General features: G+C 44.0%; 1 protein-coding gene across 3 annotated transcripts in view; it reads right to left on the bottom strand.

Annotated features, from left to right (window-relative positions):
• Positions 1-20,379, bottom strand: part of TBC1D32 (TBC1 domain family member 32) — a 552,992-nt gene that overhangs the window by 520,742 nt on the left and 11,871 nt on the right. For all 3 annotated transcript variants that reach the window (XM_040350328.1, XM_040350326.1, XM_040350327.1), the window contains exons 2-3: positions 19,694-19,879; positions 12,961-13,122 (exon numbers count right to left, since the gene is read on the bottom strand). In XM_040350328.1, the coding sequence (XP_040206262.1) occupies positions 12,961-13,122; positions 19,694-19,848 (317 nt within the window). In that variant the 5' untranslated portion in view covers positions 19,849-19,879. The remainder of the gene's footprint in view (positions 1-12,960; positions 13,123-19,693; positions 19,880-20,379) is intronic.

Raw genomic sequence — 20,379 nt, forward strand, 5'->3', positions numbered from 1 at the left:
AAACGCGCAGAATACGAAATCCGAAAGATCAGACATTAAAAAAAAAAATTGTTTTCGTAGCTACAACAGTTCGATATGGATAGAAGATTCGACATGATGCTGACAATAGCAATCTGTGCCCAGGGCTGGACTGGGACAAAAATTTGGCCCTGGACTTCATCCAGACTTGCCCACTTTGACATGTCTCTCCTATGGCGGCCGGACAACTCCCGCACCCCCCCCCCCCCGGCCACCCAAGCCCCCTCTTCCCCTTCACTAGCCGTTCTACTTTATTAGAATAGAACAGTTGGTACTGGTACTCTTATAGGCAGTACCAGTAGGGAAGCTAGACATTATTTCACCCGGGGCAAAGAATCAGTTCGGTGCTCCCGGGACAAGTTTAGGCAGAAGTGAGAAACTCCCAGGCCATAGCTGTTGAGTCAGCTGTCTGTCCCCTCCCCCATGCTCCTCTGTCGCCCCCCCTGCTCCTCCCCCCGATTCTCTGTTCCCCCCAGGTGAGCGCTGCAGGGAGGGAGAGGAGGTGAGCACTGCGGGGAGGGAGAGACAGAGGAGCGGAGGGGGGCAGCGGTCCGCTGTCACTGAAGCCTGCCCACTGAGCCATCGGCCCACCGGGAAACTCCCTGTAGTCCCAATGGCCAGTCCATCCCTGTCTGTGCCTATCAAACCTGTGGTCGAATGTGCCTAACCTTAACTCTATTACTCCAAGAGTATTCTACATAGAGAGGAAAGAGTCGACATTATAGAGACAGTGTTGGGGTAGACCATATGACATGAATGACAAAGATTTGACAAAGCAGCGAAAAACATACAAACGTTGAATCTGTCATTGAAGGCTTATGGTCTCTGTCGAAAGTTCTAAGAAGATTCGACAAGCAGCTAAACTGTACGACGCCGCAATCGTACATTTCTGGTCAAATGCTCGAGCCAAAGGGCAATAGAAGAATTTGAATGTTGGTTGTCTAGTAATAATTTATGAATATAATTATTACTAGTGTCATACAAAACATTAGAATTCTTCTATTGCTTGTGGGCGGAACATTCGACCGGATATGTACAATTGCGGCATTGTACAGTTTAGCTGCTCCGTCAAATCTTCTTAGAACATTCGACAGACACCATAAGCCTTCAATGACAGATTCGACCTTAATTCATTCGGATATTCGGACGAATGCATTTTTTAACAAAGCTAAATAAATAAAAAATAATTTTGGGAGAAACTGAATAAATACATTTAAAAAAATGTATATATATTTCAGTGTGCACATGTCTAATCTATGGGAAATCTTGGTAAGCTTGACATGGCACTGCTCCCGGTTTTTAACATTGACGTCTATGGGAAATCGTGGTCAGCTTGACATGGCTCTTCTCCCAAACCATAAGTGAAAGGGTCGGCCATCTTGCCTAAATAATCCGTTATGCTTGTAAATGACTATTGCAATGCAGTTGCATGCATTGAGAAGTGAAAAAAAGTATTGCTTCACTTTAAGTACATTTTAGTTTTACATACATGCTCTGGTCCCATTGTGTACTTAAAAGTGGAGTAAGCCCTGTAATCAAGTTTTCCTAAAATTGTGCATTACAGGCAATTAACCACTTCCAATCAAAGAGAGAAAAAAAATCCAGCACCACAAGGTCTCAAAAATAAAACATATATACAGTTTTATTAGCTCCATCCAATAAAAGGAATCAAAAGCTGTAATTATTGACGTGTTTCATGCTCTTACATAGGCCTTAGCCATAACTTATGGCTATGGCCAATGTAAGAGGCTGAAATGTGTCACTAATTACAGGTATTGATTCCCTTTTATCGGATAGATCTAATAAAACTGTATATATGTTTTATTTTTGAGACCTTGTGGTGCTGTTTTTTTTTCTCTCTCTGCTTGGACGTTTGAATATCTGAATACTGGGGTCATCCGAGCATGAGTCTCCATCTCATCTTGTTAATCAAGGGCTATCAAGGGTAGCAGCATGATTTCAATAGATGCATGGGCTATTAACCACTTGTCGACCGTATAACTTAAATATACAAATATTTAAAAACTTAACGGATCCAAAACAGAACTACTCACCCTTCACGCAAATAGGAAATCCATTTCTAGGACAACCGGGACACCACCCACCATCCTCGGACAAACCATCGCACCAAGCAATAAAGCCAAAAGCCTCGGAGTCACCTTTGACTCTGACATGACGTTGGATGCACAAATAGGATCAGTTGTCAGCGGTTCTCATCATCTGCTCCGAATGCTACGTAGACTCATCCCCTTCATTCCAGAAAAGGACACGGCAGTAGTTGTGGGAACGATCATCAACTCACGACTCGACTACGCAAATTCCCTCTATTTAGGACTACCAAAATACCAGATTCCTCGTCTAAAAGTCGTCCAGAACACGGCAGCCAGACTGGTAACAGGTAAAAAGCCGTGGGAATCAGTCTCCCCAGCCTTGAGATCCCTCCACTGGCTGCCCGTACAGGACCGGGTGACATTCAAGACACTCTGCCTCACCCACAAATGTATACAGGGGAACGCTCCCCAATACTTAAGCGAGAAAATAAAACCCTACGTCACCAAGCGCGTTCTCCGGTCAACCGACCAAAACCTTCTCCAAATTCCTAAATCCCGCTACAAATCGAAGGGAGAACGTAGATTTTCGGTCCAAGGACCACGGCTCTGGAATGCTCTACCCTCTACAATCCGCTTGGAAGAAAACCATCAGGCCTTTAGGAAAAAACTAAAGACCCACCTCTTCTGAAGGACCGGAAGGACTCTGGACGGGAAGCGCCTTGAGGCGATTTGGTTCGCATTTGTTGCGCTATACAAGTTACTCACTCACTCATACAGCGGGAAGGCGGCAAGGTTTCCCTCAGATCACGTATCTAGTACATGATCTGACACTTCCGGGGTGGGGGTGCGCACGAGCCCTGCCAGTAGCCCATTCCCACTGTGATTGTACACAGCAGGAGCTGATCTGCGGGTACTACAGACTGCGGGTGTCCGCCGGCACCCCAATGATCATCCAGTACAGAGGCAGAAAGGCAGTCTGCCTATGTAAACAAGGCAGATTGCAGTTCTGTCAGTAGGGAAGGCATGGATCCTGTGTTCCTGCAAACCAGGGACATGAATCCATGTCTTCCCCTAGTAAAACCACCTCCCACACAGTGCACCAACACTGGCTAGGCACACAGATAACCCTTAGACCATCCCTGATGTAAACCCCTTCCCAGCCTGTGTCAGTAAAGTGACGGTGCATATTTTGTAGCACTGATCACTGTATTAGTGTCACTGGTCCCGAAAAAGTGTCAATTAGTGTCAGAATGTCCGCCACAATATCAAAGTCCCGGAATGACAAAGTGATGAACTCATCAGTCTGCTGCTTCCAGCAGGTTGGCTCATTCCCACAAATCTCTGTACGTTGGCTCAGGAACTCGCTTTTGTGGGTGCGCACCACCCGCAATTGTTCCCCGTAGTGACAGAACAGGAAGCTGCCTGTGTAAACAAGGCAGATCTCCGTTTTGACAGGGGAGATCCCACAGATCCGGTCTTTCTACTAAGCAGGAAGATGGATCTAAGTGTTCCCCCAGTCACACAGTTAGAAAACACAAACAGGGAACATATTTAACCCCTTGATCACCCCTGATAACCCCTTACAGGCCAGTGTCATTAGTACAATAACAGTGCATATTTATAGCACTGATTACAGTACTGTTATAATGTCACTGGTTCCCAAAAAGTGTAAAAAATGTCCATTATGTGTCCGATCTGTCCGCCGCAATGTCGCAGTCCTGCTAAAAAAAAAAAATATTGCCGCCATTACTAGTAAAAAAATAAAATGCCATACATCTTTCCCCTATTTTGTAGACACTATGGGCCAGATTCACAAAAACCTGGCGCAACGTATTTTTTTCCATTTAAGTTACACCGCCGCAAAATCTCTACCTAAGTGCCCGATCCACAAAGCACTTACCTAGAAATTTTGAGCGGTGTAACTTAAAATCGTCCGGCGCAAGGCGTTCCTAATTTCATGGGGCGAGTCCCATTTAAATTAGGCGCGCTCCCGCGCCGGACGTACTGCGCATGCTCCCGACGTCATTTTCCCGACGTGCTTTGCGCGGTTTTACGTTACGCCGAGTTTTGTGAATCGCGCCGGGTAAAAAAAGTTGCGTCGGGAAAAAAAAAAAGTAAAAAAAAAGACAGCGTTGCGGGAAAGAAGGGTCTACTTTTACATGGTGTACTAACTTTACACCTTGTAAAAGCAGCCCTAATTTTGCGTTTGCAAACTAATACTTACGGAGAAAAAACGAAGCTGAAAAGCTTTGTGGATCTCCGTAAGTGCTAATTTGCATACCTGACACGGCATTTCGACTCGAAATGCCCCCAGCAGTGTAAGTCCCTTACACATGTCGGATCTTCTGCCTATCTATGAGAAACTGATTCTGTGGATCAGTTCCATAGATAGAAACAGGGATACGACAGTGTATCAGTAGATACGCCGGCGTATCCCTTTTGTGGATCTGGCCCTATAACCTTTGTGCAAACCAATCAATATACGCTTATTGCGATTAAAAAAAAAAAAAAAATATGTAGAAGAATACATAAACTGATTAATAAATTAGTTGTTTTACATTTGGGGGGGGGGGGGGGGGTGTTTTATAGCAGAAAGTGAAACAAATTTGTTTTTTTCAAAATTGTCACTTTTTTTTCATATTGGCCTAAACTGATAAAGACATTTTTTATTTATTTTTTTATATTTATTGTGGCAAAAAGTAAAAATTGGATTTTTGTCACTTTTTGTTTGTGTATAGCGCACAAAATAATATTTAAAAAAAAAAAAAAACGCAGAAGTGATCAAATACCACCAAAAGAAAGCTCTATTTGTGGTGGGAAAAAAATATCAATTTTGTTTGGTTACAGCGTCGCACGACCGCGCAATTGTCAGTTAAACCGACACAGTGCCGTAATGCAAAAAATGGGCTGGTCGTGAAGTGGGTAAATTCTTCCGGGGGTTAAACCCCAATGCAAAGGATCATTTTTTAAGTTGGGCTTTAAAGTGTCACTGAACTCTCATTCTAAAAATAACATTTTAATCCAGTTTTCAGTACTTTACATTCTTGAATGTAATCAAAATAATTTCATATACCATTTTTTCAGACTCACCAAGGAGGGTGGCTCCATTACCACATTTATTGAGACAATGGAGAATAACAGAAATCCTCCCCCATAAAGGATGCAGAGGTAGAGAAAGCTGTAAATGAACTTGTTCATGATGTGCAGTCTGATGCTACCATTAGAACATAGAGTACTTCAAATGAAGGTATTGAACAAGATATATATATTTTTTTAATTGGATTTAGTGACACTTTAACTGCTACAGAGAAAAATCAGGTTTCCTACCCTGCCAGACTGGGCTGTATAAATCTCAGTACTGGATGGATAGAGATACAAATCTTTTGGAAATTAAATGAGCTCCATTTATGTTTTTGTCTGGAGTACAGCTGTAATTATATGGGCTCATTGCTGCTTGCAACTTCCTGCAATAGTGGATATCACTACAGCTTTATCTACTTTAAAACCACTTTAAATATTGAGCTGCAGAACACTACGGTAGTTGCTGTTCTGCAAAGAATACCAAGGGAATGAAGTCTTTACATCAAAGGCAACATTTACAGAGTATAAGTAAACCCTAACAGCGATCTTCTCTTATTTGCTGCCATTTGGCCTGTTAAAGCGACGTTCCACCCTGAAACCGATTTCACATTTTATCAGTCCTTTATTAATAATAAAAAAACATTTGCAGTGAATTTATTTTTATTTTTTTATTTACTAAAGGTGTCCTGTTGCTAGGTGGGGGCTCCTAATCTGCCACTTCCGGCTCCGCGGTGCTCCGTGTCACTTCTTCCCTCGCCTGTGCTCCTGGGAAATGTGAGTCATCGTTTCCCAAGAGTCAGTGGGCAGGAGTGTGTGGAAAAAAAAAAAATCACGTTATTTCCTGACCGGCGGATCACAGCGCCATTTTTAAAAAGGGAACAAAGCCCTTTGTTTGCAGAACACTTGGATGTCCCATATAGAGCAGCCGAGCAGAAGGACCTCTGTGAAATGCGGCGATCTTTGTGTTTGGTTTTATATATACAGTAATAGTGCGAGTAACAGGGTTAGTTTCGCATTACGAGCTATTATTTTTTTTTAATCCTAACTCGGTTTCCGAGAGTTGTATCACAAAACAAGCAGGATTCAAGCCTCTGCGGTGTGCAGCACCCCATTTTGCCAATGGTGGGAGGGTGCTGGTGACACTCAGATGCATCCGGAAACACTTGAGTGTTTCCAAACCTCTCCGAGAGCTTCTGAGTGCATCCGAGTGGCTCCGAACGATCTCCGAGTATTTCCGAGTCTCTCTGTCACCCCCCCACCTCTGGTCACATGCTGTACTGCATACAATAGAAATCAATGTGGAACGAATGGTCTTCAGTTCCATTGAGTTCTATGGGGAAACTCACTTTGATATGCAGGTGCTTTGGATTACAAGCATTCTCCTGGAACGGATTATGCTCGTAATCCAAGGTTCCATTGTCTACATATAGATCTATAATTATATTATAGTATATTAAAGTATTTGTTCCAAGATTTTAGGAATACTTCACCTTATCCAAGCGCTGCAAATTATTTAACTGCTTGAAAGGATAAGTCTTCCTGGTTTTCCTCTGCATAGATAATGTTATCTATGCTGTCATAACACCGGGGCGGGACCTTCCTCCGTCGCCGCCCTTTGTTATGGCAACTTGCTAAACAATCAGCTCTACGGCCTGCGGAGCATCGCGCATGCGCAAGATCGAGAGGTGCATGTTGGTTACCAAGCATGCACCTCTCGATCGGTTATACAGAAAGTGGTTGCGATTGGGCTTCATATGAACACACTCATCATGGCAAGGGTCAGAAGACAATTAAGAAAAAAACTTTTTTTAAATATGCTTACTATACACTAGCAAATACATATAGATTTTGGCCCAGATTCTCAAAGGGCTTACGACGGCGCAACGCCATTTGCGCCGTCGTAAGTCCTAATCTGGGCCGTCGTATCTATGCGACTGATTCTTAGAATCAGTTACGCATAGATATCCATTAGATCTGACAGGCGTAAGGCTCTTACGCTGTCAGATCTTAAATGCAATTTTTTTTCCCGCCGCTAGGTGTCGCCTCGTCGTTTTCCCCGTCGTCTATGCAAATTAGCTATTTACGCGAGATGCACGGACGACGCAGTGAATTTACGACGTTTCCGTAAGCGTAAACTTACCCCTGCTATATGAGGGGTAAGTTTACGAAGGTCCGTCGTATGCCATGTTAAGTATGGCGTCGGGTCAGCGTCGTCTTTTTCCATAGTTTACGTCGTTTTCCTAAGTCGTCCGCGAATACGACTTTACGTCAATGACGCTCACGTCGGCGTCATTGACGTTTTCCGTCGTGAGCTGGAGCATGCGCACTGGGCTATTTTTCCGCCCGGCGCATGCGCAGTTCGATCGGCGCGGGGGCGCGCTTAATTTAAATACAAGCCGCCCCCCTTTGAATTACGCGGCCTTACGCCGGGCCATTTACACTACGCCGCCGCAAATTATGGAGAAAGTGCTTGGAGAATACGGCACTTGCTCCAGTAATTTGCGGCGGCGTAGTGTAAATGGCTTACGCTACGCCGCCGCGGATTCTACGAGAATCTGGCCCTATGTGTGTTATTACTGCAGTGTGAGGGGATGCCTTAAAAAAAGAATTCTGTAGTCGGAACTCCACTTTAAATACTACTGAACCTATTTTGTTATAGCTGTTCGATAACTGCAAAGAAATACCAGTTTACCCTGGCAGAAATCCAGCATCCTGTGTCCTCTGCACTGAGCTCTTATCTGTAGTCCCTACACAAACATCCTGTTCTTTTTGTCCTAGGGTGACAACAGCGCTCCTCCATAAATATAGTAGAAAGCCAACAGGAAATAACTAGGAGGCAGGATCACTATAGAAAAAAGGAGAAAATAAAAGAAAGCCTGACAACCGAAACTAACTCAGGCACAGCATTTGAAAACTTTAATGGCATCCCAGTCTTATTGCCCGTACACACGATCTGAATATCGTACGACAGATCGTAAGACTTTTTTCGCTTAATAGTCGCAAGTCGAAATTGAATAGGTTACTAAAGTCACAAATTCTCATACGATAGAAGAAAAAAAATATTGGAAGTTATGTCATGTGTTGTAATGTATTTGTATTGTATTTTCGGATGACAACTTTACTGACTAAACGAAAATCGTACGATCTGGTATCGTACAAAGAAAATTTTCGTGCTTGTCTGATCGAATAATAATCGGATGAACTGTCATGATCGGCTCTTGAAAGTAGTGTACACACGATCCGAAAATCATACGATTCTTCCTCAGATGGCAGTTTTCGTCCGATATTCGGATCGTGTGTACGGGCCATTTGTCCGTAGGGTTGAATATTAAGTTGGCTAACCCTTTGCAGCTATAACAGCTTCAACACTTCTGGGAAGGCTGTCCACAAGGAGTGTCTCTATGGGAATGTTTGACCGTTCTTCCAGAAGCACATTTGTGAGGTCAGACACTGATGTTGGACAAGAAGGCCTGGCTCGCATTCTCCACTCTAATTCATCCCAAAAGTGTTCCATCAGGTTGAGCTTCTGGAAGAATAAGCAAACATTCCCATAGACACACTCCTAAACCTTGTGGACAGTCTTTCCAGAAGAGTTGGAGCTGTTATAGCTGCAAAGGGTGGGCCAACTCAATATTCAACCCAACGGACTAAGACTGGGATGTCAGTAAAGTTCATGGGCCAGATCCACAGACGAAGTACGCCGGCGTATCTACTGATACGCCGCCTTACTTTCAAATTTCCCGCGTCGTATCTTTAGTTTGAATCCTCAAACCAAGATACGACGGCTTTTGGGCAAGATCAGACAGGCGTACGGCTTCGTACGCCTTCGGATCTTAGATGCAATACTTCGGCGTCCGCTGGGTGGAGTTCGTTTTCCGCATCGGGTATGCAAATTAGCGATTTACGACGATCCACGAACGTACGCGCGGCCGTCGCATTTTCTAACGTCGTCTGTAGGTTGGCTTTTTCCGGCGCATAGTTAAAGCTGGTATTTTGCGGCGTATAGATAGACTTGCCATGTTAAGTATGGCCGTCGTTCCCGCGTCAAAATTTGAATTTTTTATTTTTTTTGCGTAAGTCGTCCGTGAATAGGGATGGAAGTAACTCACGTCTAAGTTAAAAAAATGACGTCGTTGCAAAAGTCATTTCGCGCAAAGCACGGCGGGAAATTTCAAAACGGAGCATGCGCAGTTCAATCGGCGCGGGGACGCGCTTCATTTAAATGAAACCCGCCCCCAACCCGCCCAATTCGAAATCCGCCGCCAGAAATACACGACGCCGCCGTAACTTAAGGCGCAAACTCGCTGAGGATTTGAATATACGCCAGGTAAGGTACGGCGGCGTAGTGTATCTCTGATACACTGCGCCGATGCAAATTTATGTGGATCTGACCCCTTGTGTGTAAAGGCAGGTGTCCCAATACTTTTGACAATATACTGTAGTGTATGTATGTATGTATGTATGTATGTATGTATGTGTGTGTGTGTGTGTGTTTTAGGGGTTGGGCTTGGCCCCTTAGTTCCAGTGAAGGGAACCAAGATATTTTGGACAATTTCATGCTCCCAACTTTGTGGGAACAGTTTGGGGACATCCCCTTCATGTTCCAACATGACTATTCACCAGTGTACAAAGCAAGGTCCATAAGGACATGAATGAGTGAGATGGGGGTGGAGTAACTTGCACCTGAAATCACCAAAAGTAGTGCAGGAACTACTTTTTCAAATCAGTGCAAGAAAGCAAAGTCGGCGTCGCACCAACAATAGACTGTGACTTGTCATGCAATTTGACCTGTCTAATCGCATTACATGTCACACTGGTGGGAGCGGGGGCTAAGTTTCATTTCTGTCTGCTGCTTTGTTCCTCTATCAGCATGAATCACTTCTGACAAATTTTCCTGACACCAAGAGAAAAATGGAGACAGGGGAGGGAGCTCCAGCAGATTGGCAGCCTCAGCTCTGTTCCTGTGTGCTGTGTAAAGGGGGTGTGTCTCTTCCCTCCAATCAGCTGTCAGAGCTCTCCCCACTGAGCTCTGCAGAGTGTAACTTCAGCTCTATGCCACCTTTTTTCTAAAAGCTCAGACAAGCTTATAATTCAGCACTTTTAACAGATAGAGAGAATACTGCAGATAAACAGGTACAATGTGTATCCCCTGAGGCTAGTCACTTCGCTGGGTAGATATAAGGGTTTACAACCACTTTAATGAAAAACAATACCGTAAATGTGTTTGACAGACATATAATGGAACATATGGTAGATTACCAGTCCTTAGATGTGGTGCCTTTTTCCCCCCTTTTTTCACCTAGTTGTCCTGCCAGCAACCCACCTCCTGTCCTAGGGTGACAACACTCATTCATTGTACTTAATCTATAGAGAAGCAATGCTGTCATCATAATACAAATCCACAGAACCCCCCCTCACCACCACCACCATCACTCCTCTGCTCCGGGGGTAGGGATTCTGTAATCCTTAGAGAAAGCAGGGGTCAATGTAACTAATAAGAGTGTAGCACTGGCAGAGAGCACAGGACTTTATCAACTGATAGAATTTCTGGCAGGATCAACAGGCATTTTTGCACCTTCTGAACAGATCTAAGGCCTCCTGTACACTGCTGCTGGTAAACGGACGTTTAGGAGAAGTTGGGCATTTTTTTTCAACTGCTCCTGAACTCTCCTCTATGTTATCTTATCAGTAAATGTACACAGGGTCGTTTATAGTCGTTTACAGGCAGTGTGAGTTTAGAGACTTTTTCTGGAACCCCCCCAAAAAAAAAAAAAAAAATGCGTTTAGAAGCTGCGTTCAGAGGCATTTCAGCGCCAAACGTGGTAACTCGCATTTAGCAGCGTTTCGTTTACAGACGTTTTTCATTTTAACCACTTGCCGACTGCTGCACGACTATTACGTTGACAGAATGTCACGGGCAGGCAGATTGGCGTACTGATACGTCCCTTTAAATCTGCCGCCCAGCGGGCACGCGTGCCTCGTGAGTGATGCCGCGGGTCACTGGAACTTGATGTTCCCGGGAGTCCCACGATTGCGGTCAGCAACAAACAAAGCATTCCCCTATTCTGCCTCATGACACTGATGACCGTTCCCTGTGATCTGGAACGGTCATCAATGACGTGTCACGTGTAGCCACGGCCCCCTAACAGTAAGGATCACTTCCTAGGGAACACTTAACCCCTGCAGCGCCACCTAGTGGTTAACCCCTTCACTGCCAGTGTAATTTTTACAGTAATCAGTGCATTTTTATAGCACTGATGGCTGTAAAAATGAAAATGGTCCCAAAATGGTGTCAAAGGTGTCCGATGTGTCCGCCATAATGTTGCAGTCCCGATAAAAATCGCCGATCACCGCCATAACTAGTAAAAAAAAATAATAATAAAAATGCCATAAAACGGTCCCCTATTTTGTAGACACTATGGCCCAGATTCTCGTAGATGGGCGTAAATTTGGGCGGGCGTAACGTATCTGATTTACGTTACGCCGCCGTAAGTTTTTCAGGCAAGTGCTTTATTCACAAAGCACTTGCGTGTAAAGTTGCGGCGCATGCGCCGTCCCTAAAAAATCCCAGCGTCGCAAGGACGTCATTGGTTTTGACCTGGACGTAAATTACGTCCAGCACCATTCACGGACGACTTACGCAAACGATGTAACTTTTTAAATTTGACGCGGGAACGACGGCCATACTTAACATTGACTGCGCCATATAGACCCAGGGGAAACTTTACGCCGGGAAAAGCCTAACGTAAACGTTGTAACTTTACTGCGTCGGCCGCGCGTACATTCGTGAATTCGCGTATCTAGCTAATTTGCATACTCGACGGGGAAATCAACGGAAGCGCCACCTAGCGGGCAAAAAAAAAAATTGCAGTTAAGATCCGACGGCGTAAGAGACGTATCTGTCTGTCGGATCTAAGGGATATCTATGCGTAACTGATTCTAAGAATCAGTCGCATAGATAAGACAGCGCTAGGCAGAGATACAATGGCGTATCTGGAGATGCGCCGTCGTATCTCTTGAGAATCTGGGCCTATAACTTTTGTGCAAACCAATCAATAAACGCTTATTGCGGATACTTTTTCCCAAAAATATGTAGAAGAATACATATCAGCGTAAACTGAGAAAAAAAAAAGTTTTTTTATATATATTTTTTGGGGGATATTTATTATAGCAAAAAGTTAAGAATATTTGATTTTTTTTTTTCAAAATTGTCGCTCTTTTTTTGTTTATAGTGCAAAAAATTTAAATCGCAGAGGTGATCAAATACCACCAAAAGAAAGCTATATTTGTGGGGAAAAAAAGGACGACAATTTTGTTTGTGAACTAAGTCGCACGTCCGCACAATTGTCAGTTAAAGCGACGCAGTGCCGAATCGCAAAAAGTGGCCTGGTCTTTGACCACCAAAATGGCTTGGGGCTGAAGCGGTTAAACAAAATTTGTAATTTTTTTTCTCAAATGCTTCTAGACGCAAACCTGGCTAAACGCGACTAAACGGGCGATTTTAGATGCGGGTTTCTAGCTCAATTTCATCGTTCAGGAGAGGTTGAACAATGTCCCGTGTACATGAAGCCTAACAAAACACTTCCAATGTTTGTTTGTTTTTTCCAGGAAAGAGACATTCACTGTTATAGTTCACATATGCCTTAAAGGACAACTATTTAAATATTAAGATAGCACCAATTAATACCTTCCGGCAATAAAATGTCTGTTTGTTGCCAACCCCTTGTGTAATCCTATTGTCAGCAGCAAAGCAATACATCATTCTCTACCTAATGAGGCCTCAGGATTATTAAAATGTGCGAAAACTCACTCCTTGGATTCACGTGTCCGCCTGGTAACACGTTGTACGAGCGTGTCGTAGCCCGATCCCTCTCCTTGACTTTGTGCAAAGGTGCACCTCTCCGTCTCATCTTCTATTACGGATCCTAGAGAGCTCTTGATGTAATGTCTCAGGTACTTCACCAGTTCATAGCTGAAAACAAAATGTAGGAAATTGTGAAATAAAATAATCAGACAATTTTACTTTCTATTAATGATAATGGGAATCACATTGACAAGAATTAAATTCCATGGTTACAGGTGAAACAAGTAATGTGAACAAATCAGAACAAAATGAAATGATTATGAGTTAGCTTGTGCTGCCATCTTCTGGTACATTTGGTAAGTGCAACTGCTGATATCTGTAACAAATTAAAACAATACCACTATTTGTATTAACGTGAACATTTGGGATCCTGTAACTTTTTTTTTAGAGTATTGAGATGTCTGATAAACATAAATCAGACTATTTTAAGGGAAACAGCTCTGTCGCAATTTTTTGCATATACTGTATATACTCAAAAGGTGGGGCTGGCCAACCCTCTGCAACTTTTGGCATCTGAATACATGTCTAGCCACTTTGCAAGTGACAAGCCATGACCAATTAAGTGGAGCAGAACTGGGATATAAAAGGAAATATGATCTCTTAGTGCCAGTTCACACTGGGGAGGCTTCAAATTCGTCCAACTCTGAAGCCGCCCCGCACAGCGTGACTTCAGCGTGGCTTGAAAACCACTTCTTTAATAGAAGTCAATGCAAGCTGTGACAGGTCACCTTAGTGTGAACCGGGACTTGTCCAGCAGCTAAGTCGCCCAACAGGTCACCTTAGTGTGAACCGGGACTTGTCCGGCAGCTAAGACGCCTAACAGGTCACCTTAGTGTGAACCGGGACTTGTCCGGCGGCTAAGTCGCCTAACAGGTCGCCTTCGTGTGAACCGGGACTTGTGCGGCAGCTAAGTCGCCTAACCGGTCGCTTTAGTGTGAACCGGGACTTGTCCGGCGGCTAAGTCGCCTAACAGGTCGCCTTCGTGTGAACCGGGACTTGTGCGGCAGCTAAGTCGCCTAACCGGTCGCTTTAGTGTGAACCGGGACTTGTCTGGCAGCTAAGTCACCTAACAGGTCGCCTTAGTGTGAACCGGGACTTGTCCGGCAGCTAAGTCGCCTAACAGGTCGCCTTCGTGTGAACCGGGACTTGTGCGGCAGCTAAGTCGCCTAACCGGTCGCTTTAGTGTGAACCGGGACTTGTCCGGCAGCTAAGACGCCTAACAGGTCACCTTAGTGTGAACCGGGACTTGTCCGGCGGCTAAGTCGCCTAACAGGTCGCCTTCGTGTGAACCGGGACTTGTGCGGCAGCTAAGTCGCCTAACCGGTCGCTTTAGTGTGAACCGGGACTTGTCCGGCGGCTAAGTCGCCTAACAGGTCGCCTTCGTGTGAACCGGGACTTGTGCGGCAGCTAAGTCGACTAACCGGTCGCTTTAGTGTGAACCGGGACTTGTCTGGCAGCTAAGTCACCTAACAGGTCGCCTTAGTGTGAACCGGGACTTGTCCGGCGGCTAAGTCGCCTAACAGGTCGCCTTCGTGTGAACCGGGACTTGTGCGGCAGCTAAGTCGACTAACCGGTCGCTTTAGTGTGAACCGGGACTTGTCTGGCAGCTAAGTCACCTAACAGGTCGCCTTAGTGTGAACCGGGACTTGTCCGGCAGCTAAGTCGCCTAACAGGTCGCCTTCGTGTGAACCGGGACTTGTGCGGCAGCTAAGTCGCCTAACCGGTCGTCTTAGTGTGAACCGGGACTTGTCTGGCAGCTAAGTCACCTAACAGGTCACCTTAGTGTGAACCGGGACTTGTCCGGCAGCTAAGTCACCTAACAGGTCACCTTAGTGTGAACCGGGACTTGTCCGACAGCTAAGTCACCTAACAGGTCACCTTAGTGTGAACCGGGACTTGTCCGGCAGCTAAGTCGCCTAACAGGTCACCTTAGTGTGAACCGGGACTTGTCCGGCAGCTAAGTCGCCTAACAGGTCACCTTAGTGTGAACCGGGACTTGTCCGGCAGCTAAGTCACCTAACAGGTCACCTTAGTGTGAACCGGGACTTGTCCGGCAGCTAAGTCGCCTAACAGGTCACCTTAGTGTGAACCGGGACTTGTCCGGCAGCTAAGTCGCCTAACAGGTCACCTTAGTGTGAACCGGGACTTGTCCGACAGCTAAGTCACCTAACAGGTCACCTTAGTGTGAACCGGGACTTGTCTGGCAGCTAAGTCGCCTAACCGATCGCCTTAGTGTGAACCGGGACTTGTCCAACAGCTAAGTCACCTAACCGGTCGCCTTAGAGTGAATCGGGACTTGTCTGGCAGCTCAGTCGCCTAACAATTCACCTTAGTGTGAACCAGAATTTAAAGATACCTGAATCTTCTGTGAACACAGAACTGACTGACCCTTTAGGCATCTAGTGGTGTGTGGACTTATTCTGGCCATACTGTACACTATACGAAAAATCTTCCGAAATTCAGTCATTTGGCCAGTTCACTTGTTTTTCGACCAGTTAATGGGCACAAATACGATAATCGTTGGGACATTTTTGAGCCGAAAAAACTAAGTTTGGAAATTTTCTGCCGAAGAAACGATAAATTGGAAGGTTAATGTGTTTCTCGTCCCAACTGTTTGCACTAGGTATATGTAAAAAACAAAAACAAAAAAAAGGCATTCATTTATGAAAGATTTATCGGTCATTACATGATGGCCCTATTGTTTGCTCTCATGGCCGAATGTTCGTTTTTTTCGAAAATGGGTTTGGCCGATTTTTCATATAGTGTATGGCCAGCATTACTCTTTAAAGCTTAAATAAATAATGCTGGGCACTGCGGTAAGAGTGTTAATCAATAGGGGAGATTTACTAAAACTGGTGTACACAGAATCTGGTGCAGCTGTGCATAGTAACCAATCAGCTACTAACTTCAGTTTGTTTAATTACCACTTAAGCCCCAGACCATTATGCAGCTAAAAGACCAGGCCCCTTTTCGAGATTCGGCACTGCGTCGCTTTAACTGACATTTGCGCGGTCGTGCGACGTGGCTCCCAAACAAAATTGGCGTCCTTTTTTTCACCATAAATAGAGCTTTCTTTTGGTGGTATTTGATCACCTCTGGGGTTTTTATTTTTTTGCGCTTTAAACAAAAATAGAGCGACAATTTTGAAAACAAAATGCAATATTTTTTACTTTTTGCTATATTAAATATCCCCAAAAAAAGATCTAAAAAAAAAAAAGTTTAGGCCGTCGTATCTCTATCTGAATCTGCCCCCCCTATGTCCATTTGAACTTAGGCTGGATTCACACCTATGCATTTTTAGTGCTTTTTGCATTTTGCATATTTGCACTACAGTCCATTTAACATTGTTCCCTATGGAACACATTCCGAATTGCAAATCTGAAAAATGCAAAAAATAACTAAAAATGCATAGATGTGAATCCAGCCTAAGTTCAAGTGGTGTCTGTCTCTTTATTGTATTAATACTCCTTTGTACTATCCAATGTCTTTGTGCATTGTACATTGGACTGAATGCTGAAAGGTGCTATGACATTCTTCAGCTGTACACACTTTTACTAATTTTTCCTGCAGACAAGTTTAGCTCCACGTCTGGAAAAAAAAAAAAAAAAAAAAAAAAAAAAAAAAAAAGCATGTGCCAGGAGCTTCGATCTTTACTTACTGTGTAGTATGTGGCTTCTATTGACATTAGTGCTAACTTGCATGTAAACCCCCAACAATAAACTTTTCTAATATGCTCTCACTTGGCCTTTTTCAATAAACAAATTCAAGGATTTTTGTTAAATCTGTTTGATAAATTCAAAAATAATCTGTTGATTCTTCAGTTACATTATTGTGAGGACTACAGAAAGTCACCAATTTATGTTCTGGAGAAGAGGAGAGGAGAAAGATTCAGTACTCCTGTTCGGTTTCTGTTGTCCTAATACAGTACAGTGAGTGTTGTCACCCTAGGACAGGAAGTATGCTACTAGCAAAATCATCAAATCAAAGCAAAAGAGAAAAAGCCTAAAAAAAAAAAAAAAAAAAAAAAAAAAAAAGAGAAGAGGAAACTAGTGCAGTCATCACATCTAAAGACTTATGCCGCGTACACACGGTCGCTTTATGTGATGTAAAAAAACAACGTTTTTAAAAACGTCATTTTAAATGACCGTGTGTGGGGGAAAACGTTGTTTTATATCTTCTGAAAAAACGACAACATTTTTTTTCGATTTTTTGTGTCGTTTTTCAAAACGTTGTTTTTTATGTCACAAAAAATCACTGTGTGTAGCTAAAACAACGTGTAAAACAACGTTTTTAAACCCGCGCATGCTCAGAAGCAAGTTATGAAGCGAGCTTCAATGGAAAAGAGTGCTGAACGTAACCGCGCTTTGCTAGAGCATTTTGAAAAAATCGATGGTGTGTAGGCAACGTCGTTTTTGAAAATGAAGTTTCAAAAACATTGTTTTCATAAAAAAAACGATCGTCTGTACGCGGCATTATAAACTACAACAGATTGCATTTTGTTTTTGAGCCTAGATATGTTTTAAACATGAAAACTATGTACAAACGCTATTGAGTTTGGTTTCTTCTTTCAGCAGTCTTGCCCTTATAGAAAAGCACACATGCAGGGTCAGTAAGCACATGATACCATTACAAACCTCTAATGTCATTAAAGCTCAAATGGACTCTTCTGTAAAATGCGGAGAATAGAATTAAGGTGCAGCAAAACAGTGAAGTGATGCGGGAAAGGCGCTTTCTGTGCGCGTTTCCCACACTGTGCGCAACAACACAATGCCATTGCAATGTGCTGCGGATGCCAATGGAATGGTAACGGCACCCATAACGCAAATGCAGTGTATTTAGGAGGAGATCAGATCGAATGGCACTGCAGTACCAAACAATTTGGTGCAGCACATGTTTGGAAAGTAGTGCATGCTTTCCAGTCCTTTCAAATGAATGGGCTGCAAAATTGCACTGCACAGAAGCACAAAGGAAATGCACAGGAATGCAGACCCTAATTGATCACTGGCTTATCATTCACTTAGTAAAGAAGCCACAGTCATTGTAAAATAGCCTGTCCTCTGTTGTCATGCTGCAGAAAAAGTTTGCTGCTCTCCATGTGGAAGCAACAGTTCGACAAGCCCCTGTAAATCAGAGCTGGAGCTCTGTAATCGGCAGGAAGCATGAGCTTTAGTAAGTGGGAGATTACAATGCAGTTCCATTTGTAAAAGAGAAGTGTAGGTTTTGAAAAAAAATATGCCGCATCTGTATCCCTGCTGCCTCTACGTCAAGAACTGAGAGATCATACAGTGCTGATCGCTCAGTTCTCGGTCATTACTGAGCAGAGAGTAGTGACTGTCAGTCACCGGCTCTCTGCTCTGTCTCTCCAGAGCTAGGTTGCGCAGGGGCGGAAGCTGCTGGCTCAGGCTCTTAGCAGCATGTGACTCAGGTATCTGAGTGGATCCCAACATAAAGGGGTTGTAAAGGTACAATTTCTTTCCCTAAATGGCTTCCTTTACCTTAGTGCAGTCCTCCTTCACTTACCTCATCCTTCCATTTTGCTTTTAAATGTCCTTATTTCTTCTGAGAAATCCTCACTTCCTGTGCTTCTGTCTGTAACTCCACACAGTAATACAAGGCTTTCTCTCTGGTGTGGAGTGTGGTGCTCGCCCCCTCCCTTGGACTACAGGAGAGTCAGGACGCTCTCTTTGTTGCAGATAGAGAAAGGAGCTGCGTTTTAGTGGGTGTCCTGACTCTCCTGTAGTCCAAGGGAGGGGGCGAGCACGACACTCCACACCAGGAAGAAAGCCTGGCATTACTGTGTGGAGTTACAGACAGAAGAACAGGAAGTGAGGATTTCTCAGAAGAAATAAGGACATCTAAAAGCAAAATGGAAGGATGAGGTAAGTGAAGGAGGACTGCACTAAGGTAAAGGAAGCGTAAAAAAGCGAAAAGAATTGTACCTTTGCAACCCCTTTAAAGTCAGGATCCCTCCAGAGTCTGGACTGGCTGAGTGACGTCAGCCGAGAGCTGACTTGAGGCTGCATTCACACCTGAGCGTAGCGTTTTTGGTCTTTTTTTCTGGCGTTTTGTCGTGCGTATTTGCGCATTTGCATACATCGTTGTCCGAGGTTTTTTATTTTAGCAAATATGCTCTTCTCTTTCATCACTTGTTGCTATGTTTGTAGATTTTTTTATCTTCTACCTGGGTGAAATGTTCTATTTCACAGAACAGATTAAAGCGACAAAACCCCCGTAGAAACGCTAGTTGTTGCGCTAGAATCGAGCGTTCCCATTACTTTCTATGGGAATCCAAACGTTCTAAAACGCCCAAATCTGCCCAATTCGCGCAACAAAAAAGGGTCCGGAACTTGTTTGAGCTTCAGGCGTTTTGGAGTGGAGATGTGAACCATCTCCATAGAGAATAATGTATTTTTTCCCCTCTAGCGTTTTGGAGCTTCATGCTTCAGGCGACAAAACGCTCAGGTGTGAATGCGGCCTGAGCCTGCTGTCGGCTGAATACCTGTCACAGGAGTGCAAAACAAAGTGCATTCCTGTGACCTACAGTCGTAGGACCAAAAGGAGCTTTGACCCTACTTCTCCTTTAAAATGCAGATTGCGGATTGCACATTGTCACATGTTACATACATCATTCGTCAAAAACATTGTATTGTGAACAAATACATAGACACGGTGGAATTACTTGTGAAAATGCTCATCCGTCTCCTCCAGGTGCAGCAAGATCTCCTCAGCGCATTCAGCAGACGGTGCAGTGGCCAGTTTTTCTTTCACACTCTGAAGCAGCTGTCTGACCATTGTCTGGAGCGAGATTTCATCATCAACTGAAAGAGTGGCCATTGTACGCAGCTGAAAATTTTCCCAAAAGCCCCTAAAAAAACAAAAACAAAACGTTGCATTATTTTATAAATGGGACATAGGACTGTAGGCCATACTCCTCACCAACCACCTTACTCCAGGCACAATAACAAATAAACACACTGACCCATTATTGGCGAATAAAGGCCGCGGTAACTTTTATTGGTTTAAACACAAAGAATTTTAAAATTCAAATCCATTTTTATTACATAACTTCAACCATCAATAAATTGCCATTAATCAAGCAAAACCAAAATATGTGTAACTGCTCAGTTTTTGTAACTCAAGCAGAATTTAAATTATAATTGACATATCACGTCCCCCCTGGATCCCAAGGTGACGCATACCACATAAACTTTACCGCGACAGGGGAGGAGGGAGGGAGTTCCACAGCTGCTGCTGCCAAAGGGAAAGAGGGAGATTCCCAGCCCAGCCAATCCTTATAAAGCCTTCCCAGGCTCCTAGAAACTTCCGACACCTCCTATTGGCTGGCTGATGATCCCAGAATTTAAA

Source organism: Rana temporaria, chromosome 4 (genome assembly GCF_905171775.1).
Source record: "Rana temporaria chromosome 4, aRanTem1.1, whole genome shotgun sequence".
NCBI classification, from domain to species: domain Eukaryota; kingdom Metazoa; phylum Chordata; class Amphibia; order Anura; family Ranidae; genus Rana; species Rana temporaria.